This window comes from Sciurus vulgaris (genome assembly GCF_902686455.1).
Source record: "Sciurus vulgaris genome assembly, chromosome: 2".
Taxonomy (NCBI): domain Eukaryota; kingdom Metazoa; phylum Chordata; class Mammalia; order Rodentia; family Sciuridae; genus Sciurus; species Sciurus vulgaris.
In genome coordinates, this window is record NC_136462.1 from 150480822 (window position 1) to 150494021 (window position 13200).

Sequence of the window (13200 nt, forward strand, 5' to 3'; positions counted from 1 at the left end):
AAAGGAAACTATCAGTAATGTGAAGAAAGAGCCTACAGAGTGGGAGAATATCTTTGCCAATCATACTTCAGATAGAGCACTAATCTCCAGAATCTATAAAGAACTCAAAAAACTCTACACCAAGAATACAAATAATCCAATCGACAAATGGGCTAAGGAAATGAACAGATACTTCACAGAAGATCTACAAGCAATCAATAAACATATGAAAAAATGTTCAACATCTCTAGTAATAAGAGAAATGCAAATCAAAACCACCCTAAGATTCCATCTCACCCCAATTAGAATGGCGATTATCAAAAATACAAGAAAAGTCACTTTTAACTCTGTCAGGTATTGACCTAAAGTTCAGTTTTTGTTGCCCGGTGGGCACCTCTCCTCCATTCTGAGGATATAGGAGGAAAATGGTTGATGGAGGGGAAACTGAGTTTAAGACAAGTTGAGCTGGAGACACCGTGGATTATTCTGTGATATCCAATGAGTATTTATTTGTTATTCCAGAGGGCTGGGGATGGAGTTCAGTGGTAGGTACTTACCTAGCATGTACAAGACCCTGGGATTAATCCCTAGAAACACTCATGGAGTTTTTTATTTTCATTTTTTTAAAGAAGACAACTCTTGGAGATACTGGAATACAGACAGTAGTGGAAGTCATGGGGATGAATGAAACAATCTAGGAGAGAGCATGAGAGTAAGAAGAGAAAAAGGTCAAGAATAGGACCAGGAGACACCAAAGAACCAAACACGTCTTTTGGCTATGCTTATCAGAAAGTTCCTGGGAATCTTGGTGAAAGTGGGGCCCTTAGTAGCATAAAGGAACAAACATAAGTTCAGTGATTAGGGGAGAGGCAAAAATATACTATTCTAAGGACCTTGGCAATATTAGTAGGGGGAGAGAATACCAAGAGAAGGGGATCAGGAGTATATAAAGCCTTTTCTTTTAATCATTAAGGTGAAAGAGATAGCAATGTTATAAAGAAATGGAGTTAGTAGAAAGGATGATTAATAATAAGTAGGAAAATGAGTACAACCACTTTGGAAAGCAGCTTGGAGATCATTCAAAAGACTAGGAATGGAACTATCATGTGATCCAGCTATTCCACTCTTTGGCATTTATCCAAAAGATGTAAAATCAACATACTGTAGTGATATATGCACACTAATGTTCATAGCAGGCAATTCATGACAGTCTCTTTATGGAACCAGCTTAGGTGTCCATCAACATATGGATAAACTGTGATGTGTGTGTCACACACACAAATAATGTAGTTTTACTTCAGTCATAAAGAAGAAATTATGTCATTTGTGGGTAAATGGATGGAAATGGGGAACATTATGCTAAGTGAAATAAGCCAGACTCGGAAAGTAAAGGATCAAATGTTTTCTTTCCTATGTAGAAGCTAGAGAAAGAGAGATGAAGATATATACACATACACATATGAGAAGAGAGGGACAGAAAGGTAATACTAAAAGAGTTGGGGGAAGCTCAAAAAATTGAAGGAAGACCAATAGAGTAGAGGAAGGGAAGGAGGAGGGGAGGGCATGGGGAAGTACTGGGGAATGTAATCTACCAAACTATGCTGTGTCTATGTATGAATATACCACAATGAATCTCATATATGTGTGTAATTATAATGCACTAATTAAAAGTAATAGAAAAGAGAAAGTAGAGTAAGCGAATCACTGGAAGATGGGAAGAAGGGGAGGGAAAGGGAAGGCACCAGGGAATGAGATTAATCAAATTATGTTAGGTACATGTATAAATATGGTATAATAAATACCACTATTATGTAGAATTACAATGTCCCAATAAAAAAATAACAACTGGGGGAGAAGAGATGGAGTGATATCCCTGGAGGGTAAGGGTATCAGTTTTCAGAAATAACAGGAACGATTTGAGTCCAGAGAAAAGTATAGGTTTGAACCCAATTCAAACAATACACAGGGGCTTCAGAAAGGTGATATTTGGTCAACAGCTCCAGGCACCATGTTCTGATACACATTGCTGTGCTTGCACTAAGACACCCTTCCCATGGGTTGCCCAAAGTCCATGACTGAGCATGGTAGGTGTACAATTCCCAAGGAGCCCACTTCTGGGAGATGCAGGGCTGACTCAAGGACTTCCTAGTGGCTTTGCTGAACCTTCTGTAGACTGCACAGTGATCTTGGGTACTTTTACCCAAACTTCCTCTCCTCTCCTCTTCACTGGGAGGTCAGAACTGCATTATCTGTTGGCTCACTCAGAATCTCTGGCTTTTTCTTGTTTATATCAAAGGAATTTTTCTTAAAATCCTTGTACATTTAGTCTGCTTTATAGAGAATCTAGACTCACATAGCCACTCATAGGCACAAATGAAAAAAACCCTAATGGTTGAGCTAGGGAAATTTGGATCCCTCAATGATAGATGTTGGCTACAGGGAGACTATGATGTGTCTGAATGTGAGAGTAAAACAGGTGGTACAGGATCCTGGTTACTTTATCCCAGAAGTTTGCACTGTGATCCAACACAGGTACAAAGTGGATTCTTAGGAGGTCTAGGCAGACATGGTCACATGAAGATGGGTGGGAATATAGATATGGTGATAAGGGGGTGACAGGCAATTGGGGAGAAGCCAAAGGTGTTCCTACAGAATTATCTGAGTAGGAAGTGAAGTCGCTACTGAGAAGATAGTCAGTGGGGTGGTATCTTGCGAAGTGGAAGAAAATGGTTGACTGGAGGGGAAATGACAAAATGAGTTTAGGACCAGCTGAAGTGGAGACACTGTGGATTATTGTTATCCAATGACCATTCGTTTGCTACTTAAAGAGGATAGGGTTCCTCTAGTTTTGAAAGAATTACTGTGGGGAAATGAAGCCAAAGCTGATAATGGATATAATGAAGGAAGGCAAGTGGGAAAGATGGAGAAGTAGCAGGGTGGGAAAATACTGCAGGGCCTTTTATAGAACCTGGGATGATCTTTGGATTTTATATTAACTGATAAGGGAAGTAACTGGATGATTTTGAGGTGGGACACTACAAGATCTGGCCTACATCCGAGAAAGGCCATTTTGGTCACTGTAATATATAAGAACAGAAGAGTGAGGAGGCTACTGTAGTCATGTAGAAAAGAGATGATAAAAAGAGATGATATGGTTTGCAGTAGAGTGGGACTAGTACTGATGCTGGTACATGAGTAAATTTCCCTCTAATGACTTCTTTTCTGCCAGTAAAATATGAAATAAGGGCATCAACTTAGAGGGGAGCTGGATGCATAGATGGGATTGTGTTTTTATCACACAATGGACACTAGCCCACTGTTATTCACTGATTATCAGAAGTTAGCATGTACCAGGAAAGCCAATAGTCGTGGAAACTGGGAGTATGCAGTTCTCAATTTTACCATATGACTGACATGTAACTTCCTGTGCCTCATCTATAGAGAATGGCCAGATACTTATATTAGGCCAGTTTAACTGGGACACTGGACCTATAAAGGTAGGGAAAAAAAGGGGAAGAAATTAAAAGTTATAAAAATTAAATTTTAAAACTGCATATTTAAGAAAAGGCTTAAATGTTTCATTGCATTCTATTTTGAGCACTGGCTATAAGACTTATCATTGACCCCACTGTATTTTTAAAAATCACTTTATGTACTTTCTTTGGTTAAAGATCAGTACTCAGTTTATCTTCCCAATAAAGTAACTACTTTCTTTCTTTTTGAACTCACTAATTGCTGCAATTTCTATTTTATAGTAGTTGCTGACACTATTCCCTGTTCACAGACTGTCCCTGGTTTTTCAGTTCTGTCAAATTCTGTGTGTGTGTGTGTGTGTGTGTGTGTGTGTGTGTGTGTGTGTGTTTGAATATACAGGCAAATGCACTCATAAAAAGACAGTCCATATAACTGTTTTCTTACAAATATTTGCCTTGTTAAACAAAAGATGTGCCATATATTTTTATTAAATCATAGAAAACATTTGTATACAAAAATTTCCTTTTGGGAAACTGGAATATTAAACATCTAGGTAACAAAACAGCTGAAAGATACATCTTGCTTTAATCTGAGACAAATGTTAAGTGGTCACGTATATTAAAATTTTTTTAAAAAGTTGAAATAATCCATAACAGGTTCTTGGCTTTTTCTACTTTTAGGCTAAAGGAATATTATCTATTATAACCCTCAATTTTCTTTAAGGATGTTTTCATTACTTAAATCAGCATGAGTTTAAAAGACAACATGAATTCTGAATACAAAATCTATTTTTTAACCTATGCAGGCTTTTAGAATACTATAAATGTTAATTTCAGGAGATGGTCTCATTCCACAGGGCTAAGTTTCCTTTCTACAATAGCAAAAATGTATAATGTGTAGAATATATTTCAGAATAAGTTAAATATTAAGACACATAGTATGGCAATAATGTCCTACTTTTTTTTCTACCAAATAAATTTCAAAGTTCATCCTAATCTTATACATTTACAAAATGGTGAAGACTGAGGGATCCACTGATACTGAAAATATACAAAAACCATCAGAACCATGTCCTGTAAATGCTTTGGCAGAATATATTCAAATAGTCCTGCCAAAATCATGCTTATATTTATTCCACAGGGAATCAAAATGAATAGACTCTGAAGTTCACCAAATGAAAACGGGCAGTGGTTTTGAAATGTTAGTTGTCACTTGTTCTGATTCTGAGACCCAGAGGTGACACTGACATATCTGCACTCACAGCAAATAATTACATAACATAAACACAAGTTAAATATTATCAAAATCATTTTAAATTAAGTTGAAGACTACTACTTTTAAGTGCATGAAATACTCCCCCCCCCAGCTTCTTAAATGCACATTACAGATCAAGAGTCAACAAGGAACACATTAGAAGTCAACCTGCTTCTGCTGAGAAGTCCCAGGAGTAAGATATGAGATCTTTGTGGGAGGGAGGGAGGAATTATCCACTCCAAATGGAGGCATGGTCTCAGAAAGTCATTTTTCCAAAATCAAGTCTGGATTTCAGACTCATTAAAGAAGGAACTGAAAATGGAATCTTTGGGACTGGTGTCTTGCCCATGGTGGCAATCTTTTCCAGGTGAACATTTCTTCCTCAATGCTCTTAAAACTGCAGGCCTCATTTGAAACCACCCCCAGATCCTGAGCCCTCATTGTTGATCTGCAGACCTAAAGCTCTCACAGGAAATGTGTAAACAAATTTGGGGAATACTGGGTTTCTCCAAGGTTTCCTTCTATTACTGAAAAACCTCTGAGCTAGGAAAAATTATAATAGGAAGGGCTACCCCAAATTGTTGACTTTCCACAAGGTTTGTCTTTTGTTTATCCTGCTACAGAAAAAGACATAGGCAAATCAAATACTTTTAGAGTATTAAACAGTTAGAAACATTTCTTTGGACTACCTTATCCCTGAACTATGACAAATGCTTATCAGAGATTTTGGTCTACCACTTTGTTACTGGAGGTGACTTGGAGACAAGGCCAGACTCTTGTGCAGGTTGGGATTCTGGCTGTGTCTGTTTCTACTGCGAACAGATGAAAACATGGTGTTGCAGCCTGGCACTTTGCATTTGTGGAGCTGGCGGAGGTGCACAGTTTTGTAGTGGGCCCTAAAGGTTCCTTTGTTACTGTAGGTCTTTTGGCAGAGGTGACAGGTTATGGGCAACCCAGAAGGCAAGCTGGCAAGGCTCTGGTCAGCCTTCTCCATCAGGACACAGATGGGATACTCATCTTCCCCGGAGACAAGGCCTGGTCCTTCACAGTTCCCATCACTGTCTTCCATAAGCACAGTGCCTTCCTCACTCACCCCGTCGGAGTCCCAGGAGGAATGACTGCTGCTCTCCGACTTCATGCTCGAGGTAGTGCTCAAATCCAGGATGGTACCCTCGCTAGGGGGGCCAGAGTTATAGCTCTCCAGGCTGGCACTGTGGACTTGGGTTATTGGGTAAATCAGACTGCCCATTCGACTTGTTCCCTTGAAGATGACAGATGTCTGGGATGCTTGCTGTGTGAAAGTCACATCCTGATAGGTCTCCTTAGCCACATCTTTTATAAGGTAAGCTGCCCGGAAATGGTCTTCACTGCTTTCCAGTGCTTCTTGGTTCAACACTTTTTGGTGGAGGTTTAGGTTTGAACTGTGTCTACAAGAGTGAAAAGATGGTTAGCAACCAGTTGGGATGTTTCAGAAAGAAACATCATTCTGAGTAGAGAGACTTAGTAGACATCAGAAAAAACTTGTGGAGCAAGAGGGTGATGGCAAGGAGTTAGGTTCCTTTGGGATACACTGTGTTTAGTGGAGACTGGCCCAACTGTTATTCACTGCTTGTCAAAATTTGGCACTCACCAGGAAAGCCAACGGTCTGGAAACTTTGGTTTTCACCATCTGATTAACCTGTAACTTCAAGTACCTCATCTATAGACAATGGCTAGACTACTTCAATTAGGCCAGTTTAACTGGAACATTAGAACCAGGAGATCCTAGGAATTCTCAAAAAATAAGTCACAAAATATAACAAGTCACAAAAAATAAGGAACTAAGCAGAGGACTTTATTTCAATAAAACCAGGAAATATTTCTTTCTTGAACTGTACTAATGTAGTCATTGAGTACCTGAAATGTAGCTAGTGTCATTTATTGAAATGACAATATTTTAGAAATTGAATTAAATACGTTATTAAAATTCAGTTTACCTGTTTCCTTTTACTTTTTTAATGTGGCTATTAAAATGTGGAAAATATTAAAATTTTCCTATATGGCTCATATCATCTTTCTGTGGAATAGTGCTGGTCTAGAGCATTTGTACACACTTCCCAAGAATTTCTACATGTACAGGTTAAAATCTGGCTACATATCGTGTGTGTATGTGTGTATGCATGTAGATTAGTTCATATTTGCAGCGTTTCATAATATACCAGACAGAAGTTTTGCAAATGCAGCAGTGTGAGCATACCACCAATCTTCTACCCAATGATTACTCCTAAAGGGCAGATAATGAACATCTATTACAACACATGCCTTTTACTCATATGCTATAATTTGGATGTAACTTGTAAATCAGTGTTGTTCTTGCTTGGGGAATCCCGTTAACTTCTGACAAGCAAAACTAACCTCTATGAAGGGTTACACTCTTACAGGGAACAGAAGAATAATCCCAAACAAATCGAATGCCTTTCCCAATACAGATCAGGGTCAAATTGGGAAAAACATTCTACTAAAGTGACTAAGAATGGAATTTTCTCTTTCAAACCTCCCAAGATATGTGTGTATGCTGGAGGCTTAATAATATTTCACAAAATGTATAACATTTACTATGTAATTTTTTATTCCCCTATACATTTTGAGGGCACATAATCAGAATTTTGCTTCCAGTTTACCCACTTTGCAAGCAGCACTTATTAACTGCAACTCTGCCATGTGATTATGTCAGTTTTCTAGGTTGAAGGGTTGGTGTGTGTTGGTAGAAAACCAGACACTAGATTAACATAAAGGTTCCGGTATATACAAGTGGTTACAAAAGTAAAAAATCAGACAAACAAATTAACTGGAACCTTTTACAGAAAGGTCTCTACTACAACAAAGAAAACCTCTGAGCCTCTGCCCACTTAACTCTTGATTATCCCACGAATATCAAGAGCTAACTTATGAGCTCTCTTTCCCCTTCTTCAGCCACAGGTTAGATACATTTCCAAGTTCCATGTCCCCTTATGACCCATAACTACCACAAATACTACACTCTGGACCACGTGCCAGGTTTCTGCCTGCAGGACTTTGCAAACCCTGTGCCCTTACCTTCCATTCGACCTCTAGCTTCCCCTTCAACTCTTCAGCCTGGCTTCTATTTTAGTTGATGCCAGTGGTTCTCAAAGTATAGTCTGAGCAATCTTAGTGGTCCCTGACCCCCTTTCTTCAGGGGGTTCCCTAAGTCAATTGTTCATAATTAACATATTATATACCCTTTTCACTCTTACTCTGAGTGTACAGTGTTTTCCAGAGGTTACTGATATGTGATATTACAATAAACAGAAGCAGATTCTTAAATCCAGTTGTCTTCTACTAAACCAGGCTATAAAGAGATTTGCAAAAATGTAAAACAGCAACTCATCTCCCTGATTTTGTGTTTTGGAAAATGTAGTTATTTTTTTCCTAAAAATGTTACAGTAACATATTTATTGTTATTTCAAAGTGACAATTTGTTTTACCTCTTTCTTAAAAATGTTATAACATGTTTATTGTTTTTTCACAGTGATATAATGAATTTTTTTTTAGTTTCAATTTCTAATATGGTAAAATATTGATAGCTATAACTTGAACAGAGAAAAGCTCTTGAGGGTTCTTTGCCAAGTGTTTGTAAAGGGCTGTGCAACCAAAACATTTGAGAGCTCCTGGTTTAGATGTATTTCTTTTTTCAGGAAGCCTTCCTTAACTTCCCAAGGAATATGGTGAGGCCCCTTCCTGTGTGTCCACAGCAGTCCACATTTCCTGCACTGTAGCAGTTTTCATCAGATTCAGCTGTAAACCATTTTTTTTTTTTTTTTTTTGCGGTGCTTGGGATTGAACCCAGGGCCTTGTGCTTGCAAGGCAGGCCCTACCAACTGAGCTATATCCCCAGCCCTGTAAACCATTTTTACTGGTTTGTCTCCTCTACTACACTGAAGGTCTTGTGGGTACAGATGTGCCCCTAGCACCTAACAGGGAAGATTCTTTGTTTTAAAATATTTTTTTTAGTTGTCAATGGACCTTTATTTTAATTAATTTATATGCTGTGTTGAGGCTGGGACCCAGGGCCTCACACATGCCAGGTAAGCGCTCTACCATTAAGCCACAACCCCAGCCCCCAAAAGATTCTTAATAAATATTTGTTGGCTAAATAAGCATTCACCATGCTTACCCACTCCCTCCCTGATGGGTCCTGATAAATGCTGCTGGTTTAAAGAGCTTTCAGAAAGTTAGCTGTCCTTGAAGTAACAATTCTCACCTTTGACTCAGAAGTGTTGATGGGCTTGGGCCTGTCCACAAAGTCCCATTTAAAACGGTATTTTAATGATAAATTCTAGGTGAAATGAATTCCAAGTTCTAGATTACTGGAGTTAGTAGTTTTAAATTTAGAATACAAGATACTTTCTTGTTATGGTGGGGGCTCATATTTACAAATAGGCCAGAACATAAAAAAATTAAATACATGAAAAAGTAAATATCAAATGAAAAAGTATCTTGAATCAATGTGCATTCTAGTCTAGTAGATACTGAAGGCTAAACAGTCCTATTCCTATCAAAGATAATCTGACTGATATGATTACCTCTTCTTAACAACAGCTTATTCATGGACAACACTTCTCCTTTGAAAGATGAAGGAGGAGGACTGGTTCACTAATTAGGGTACCTTTGTGGTTTGGTTTAACATCCTAGCAACAGAAACAGAAATTTTAACTAATATCTCCTGTGCTCTCTCCTATTTGCTAAAGACAATGAGTATGTTCTTATGAACCCTATCCAGGAATGTGCGTGGGAGCCTGTATATTTTCACCCTCTTAATAAATGAGGCATTACAATTTGGTCTAAGTTAGTAGTAGTGTTGAATTGCTTCATATATGGGAGCTTGTTGAGCCAGTGTAGCATTTTAATATTCTGAGAGCCATTTAACATTTATAATATTGCATTTCAGCTGATAGCTGACCTTTTCCTTAAGTCTCTTAGGGTTGTCTTTTGGCATGTTTGCTCTTCCTTTCATGGGCTAAGGAGGAGGGTGACCTGAAGAGTGGTTAGGGACCCAAATTCATGAAGAAAAGCATAAGAAAGATGGTAACATCAGTTTTGTGCCCCTAGAGTGATGAGATATGCTTCCTGGTTGGGCATAAACAGTTTGACTCTGTATCTGAACACCCAGCATCTTTCAAACATACACCACAGCCCTCAATTTGCCAATCACCTTTATTCTTCAATATCCTAGCATTTTAAAAACTTTAATCAAGCAGTTATTCTTTCTTTCAAATATAGCTGTTTAACTAGAAATCAGAGAAAATGTTCACTTGATGGGCTTCATATTATGAAATTAAAATTAGATAAGTTTTGACAAACTACAGTGATAATTTTAAAAGCTACTTTCTCTGTCCTCTGAGTCAAATGGTTACTTGTCTTTTAACTGAGCTTCTGATGTGAGAACTAGGAAAAGATTCCTTATCTCACACCCTTGGGCCAGATGTGTTTCTGAATTCAGAAATTCTCAGACTTCAAGAAAGGCAGAGTGATGTATATACTGAAATAGTATGCTAGTGCCCTTATAATAAATTTATTAATATTTCTGTACTAAATATACATAAAAATCCACACTAGATAGATTTTAAAAAGATTACCAATAGCTTCATGTCATTTCAGGTCAGGTTTTGCAGCCAAGGGAGTTTAGATTTTTGAAAGTTTATGAATGTGGAAATATGAAAATTCATAGAACAATGATTCTCACACTGTGATTCCCAGAATAGCAACACTAGCATTACCTGGAAACATGATAGAAAGACGAACTTGCAGTTTTCATCCCAGAAATTCAAGGGGTATGATCCAGAAGTCTGTGTTTTAACAAAATCTAATAGATGTTAAAGTTTAAAAATCACTGCCTTAGAAAAAATGATTACCAAAAGATGCCTTACCTGTCTCTGCTCCTGCGGGATGGAAAAGTGGCACTACAGCCCTCTACCGTGCATGTGTGTGTTTCTTTGGCATGCATATTTTTGTGGTGCATTTTCACACTGCAAGCATTTTTAAAGGTCTTCTTGCAGATGTCACACTGGAAGCGATTTTCTTCCTTCTGCCTTGCTAATGCATGCTGTTCCATGTGCTCCAATTCTTTAGAATCTTCTAGACAAGGAAAAGTCATTCCCCTGTTTGACAAAGCACTGAAGAGTCCCCCTGCCAGCAGGCGCTGCTGCAGTTCCATGTAGTCAGGAAAAGGAACTCTGGGCTCCATTTCAGGTGTGAAGTGGTGTTCATGGCCACCATCCTCAACCTCCCTTGGCACCATGGTCGATGATAGCTTCTGCTCAGTCTCCCTCTCTGAATTGTGTGTGGCCTGTTCAGGGGTCTGGCTGATGGTTCCACAGGACTCAATCACTGAGTTAAGATGGCAAGGCCTCTCTCCTTGAGGGAGAGACCTCCCTAAGCTTCCTGAGTGTGTGCGCTGCTCCTCAGGTGTTCTATCTGTCTGAGGACTGCAGGCCTCTGGCTCATCTTCACTGACCACCTGCAGGGGCATGTCTTCATCTGAACTGAGGTTATGCCTCTTCTCATTAGTTATTTCCACAGCTTCCTTCTCTATTTTGATTGGCATACTGGACTTCCGGGATTTCTTCTTAGGAAGAACATCAAATGGCATTTCATTGGAAACCAGTTGTTCTGGGATTGAAGAGGACAATAGAGGGAGAGAAGGCAGCATTCCTGGTGTGTTTGCCAGTTCAGCAGGAGTAGCTGGACTGCGGTAGAAAGGAAGGACTGGTTGGACTGTCTTTAGGTTGGGGAAAAGCACACCATTTTGTCCAGTGTTGGAGAAGGCTGGTTGGCTTTTGGAATCCTCCCCTGAGCCAGTGTAGTTGGGTAGAGGCCCACAGTCTGGAGATATCACTGTGAAACCTGGACGCTTGTAGTTCTCAGAGCTTGCCAGGCTCAGGCTGTTCCTGAGATCTTTGTCCCGGTTATTTCTGTTCATTGGCATGTGCAGTCGAGGGTTGGGGTTGGCACTGTGGCGGTTCCGGCTCCTCAGGGAGCTAAACACCATATTACACCCTTCGATGGTACACTTATGCTTGATCTTTAGGTGGACAGCGTTGTAGTGAATTTTCAGAGTGCCTTTGTCATAGAAGGTCTTCTCACATGCAGTGCAGAACACCCGGCCCTTCTTTGTGCTAAGGTTGGTCCTCTCGGGCTTCATTTTGGTCTCAGGGGATAACTGTGTCCTTTCAAGCTTAGTGACTATGCTGTATGAGCTGGAATCACTTGAACGGGCACTGTCTTCTTTTTGAATAACAGCATCTGGACAGTTTAAACATTGCTCTTTTTCAACTTGAAATGGTGTGGAATTTGAGGTTAAGAAGCAACTATCAGAGAAGGGCCCATGGATTTCTTGTTTGGGGTCCTGGCTTTGATCCTGACCCTGCTCCAACATATATTGTTCAGGCAATGACCCTATAAGTGCAGGAGGCAGAGGATTGAAGAACTGGAAAGGTAGCATGAAAGTCATGTTGCTTATGAGGTTCTCAAAAGGGTGTATACTGGTGGGATTTCCTTTGTCCATAGGAGTGGGGAGGCTAGAACTCCTGTGGCTACAGCTCTCGATGAAAGCCCTGATATCCACATTTGCTGTGGAAGGAGGTATGATGATGGACTGCTCTTCTTTCTCTTGAATTGCCATGAGCTCAACTATGGACTTGGTCTCTCCAAAACGAAGGAACTGCTGCAAGGTAGCCACTTCTTCCTCGCTGGTCATGATGCTCCAGTGATCCAATACCTTCCCTGATGCATCCTAAATCCAAATAAGAATTTAAAATTATTATCAATTTATTACTCTTTAAGCTTTCCTTTAATAAAGTAGTCATTTGATTAAGGCCTCCACTAGACTACAGAGGATCTTTGTGCATTATCAGAAAAAGATGACCCCTCCAGATGAAACTGTACAGGGCTTGTGGACTTTAGCCCCTGCACATCCTACTCTTCTAGGCTAGAAACTTACTGTAGAACATAAACTGCACAAATTTAAGTAGTGAGCCTATGACTGGTCCAGAAAAGAGAAATAAAATTATATTACTTGAGCCCAAGTAAGGGAAATATGGTTGTTATTTTTCACCTCAATTGGTGTCTTCCATTAGGCATAATAATTTTCCCTGCTAAAATTAAAATATATATCATTTGAACAATAGTAACTTCTTTATCTAAAGAGTACAGATGAAGAAATCAGACTATATATAGCTCAAGTATTCATTTGCTGGAAGTTTAATAATCTTCCAAAGCAACTACAGAAAACAAATGAACCTGTATTGATCTATTGCCCATGCTCACAAAGCAGAGCTGTAATTACACTGGAGTTTTGGAGATCTTTCAAACTCTAGCAAGGCCTAACTTTTCCCAAAACTACAATAAATATTTTATCACAGAACATGTATTTGATGGCCTACTGAGATTTTTTACAGTGTATGTAAGAGTTTTGAAGATGATGAGGAACGTAAC

The 13200-nt window shown here is 39.2% G+C and overlaps 1 protein-coding gene across 3 annotated transcripts in view; it reads right to left on the bottom strand.

Moving 5' to 3' along the window:
• Positions 1-3924: 3924 nt before the first annotated feature.
• The window catches only part of BNC1 (basonuclin zinc finger protein 1), a 28186-nt gene continuing 18910 nt past the window's right edge, over positions 3925-13200 (bottom strand). For all 3 annotated transcript variants that reach the window (XM_079126446.1, XM_079126447.1, XM_079126448.1), the window contains 2 exons: positions 10635-12499; positions 3925-6134 (listed from right to left, as the gene is read on the bottom strand). In XM_079126446.1, the coding sequence (XP_078982572.1) occupies positions 5450-6134; positions 10635-12499 (2550 nt within the window). In that variant the 3' untranslated portion in view covers positions 3925-5449. The remainder of the gene's footprint in view (positions 6135-10634; positions 12500-13200) is intronic.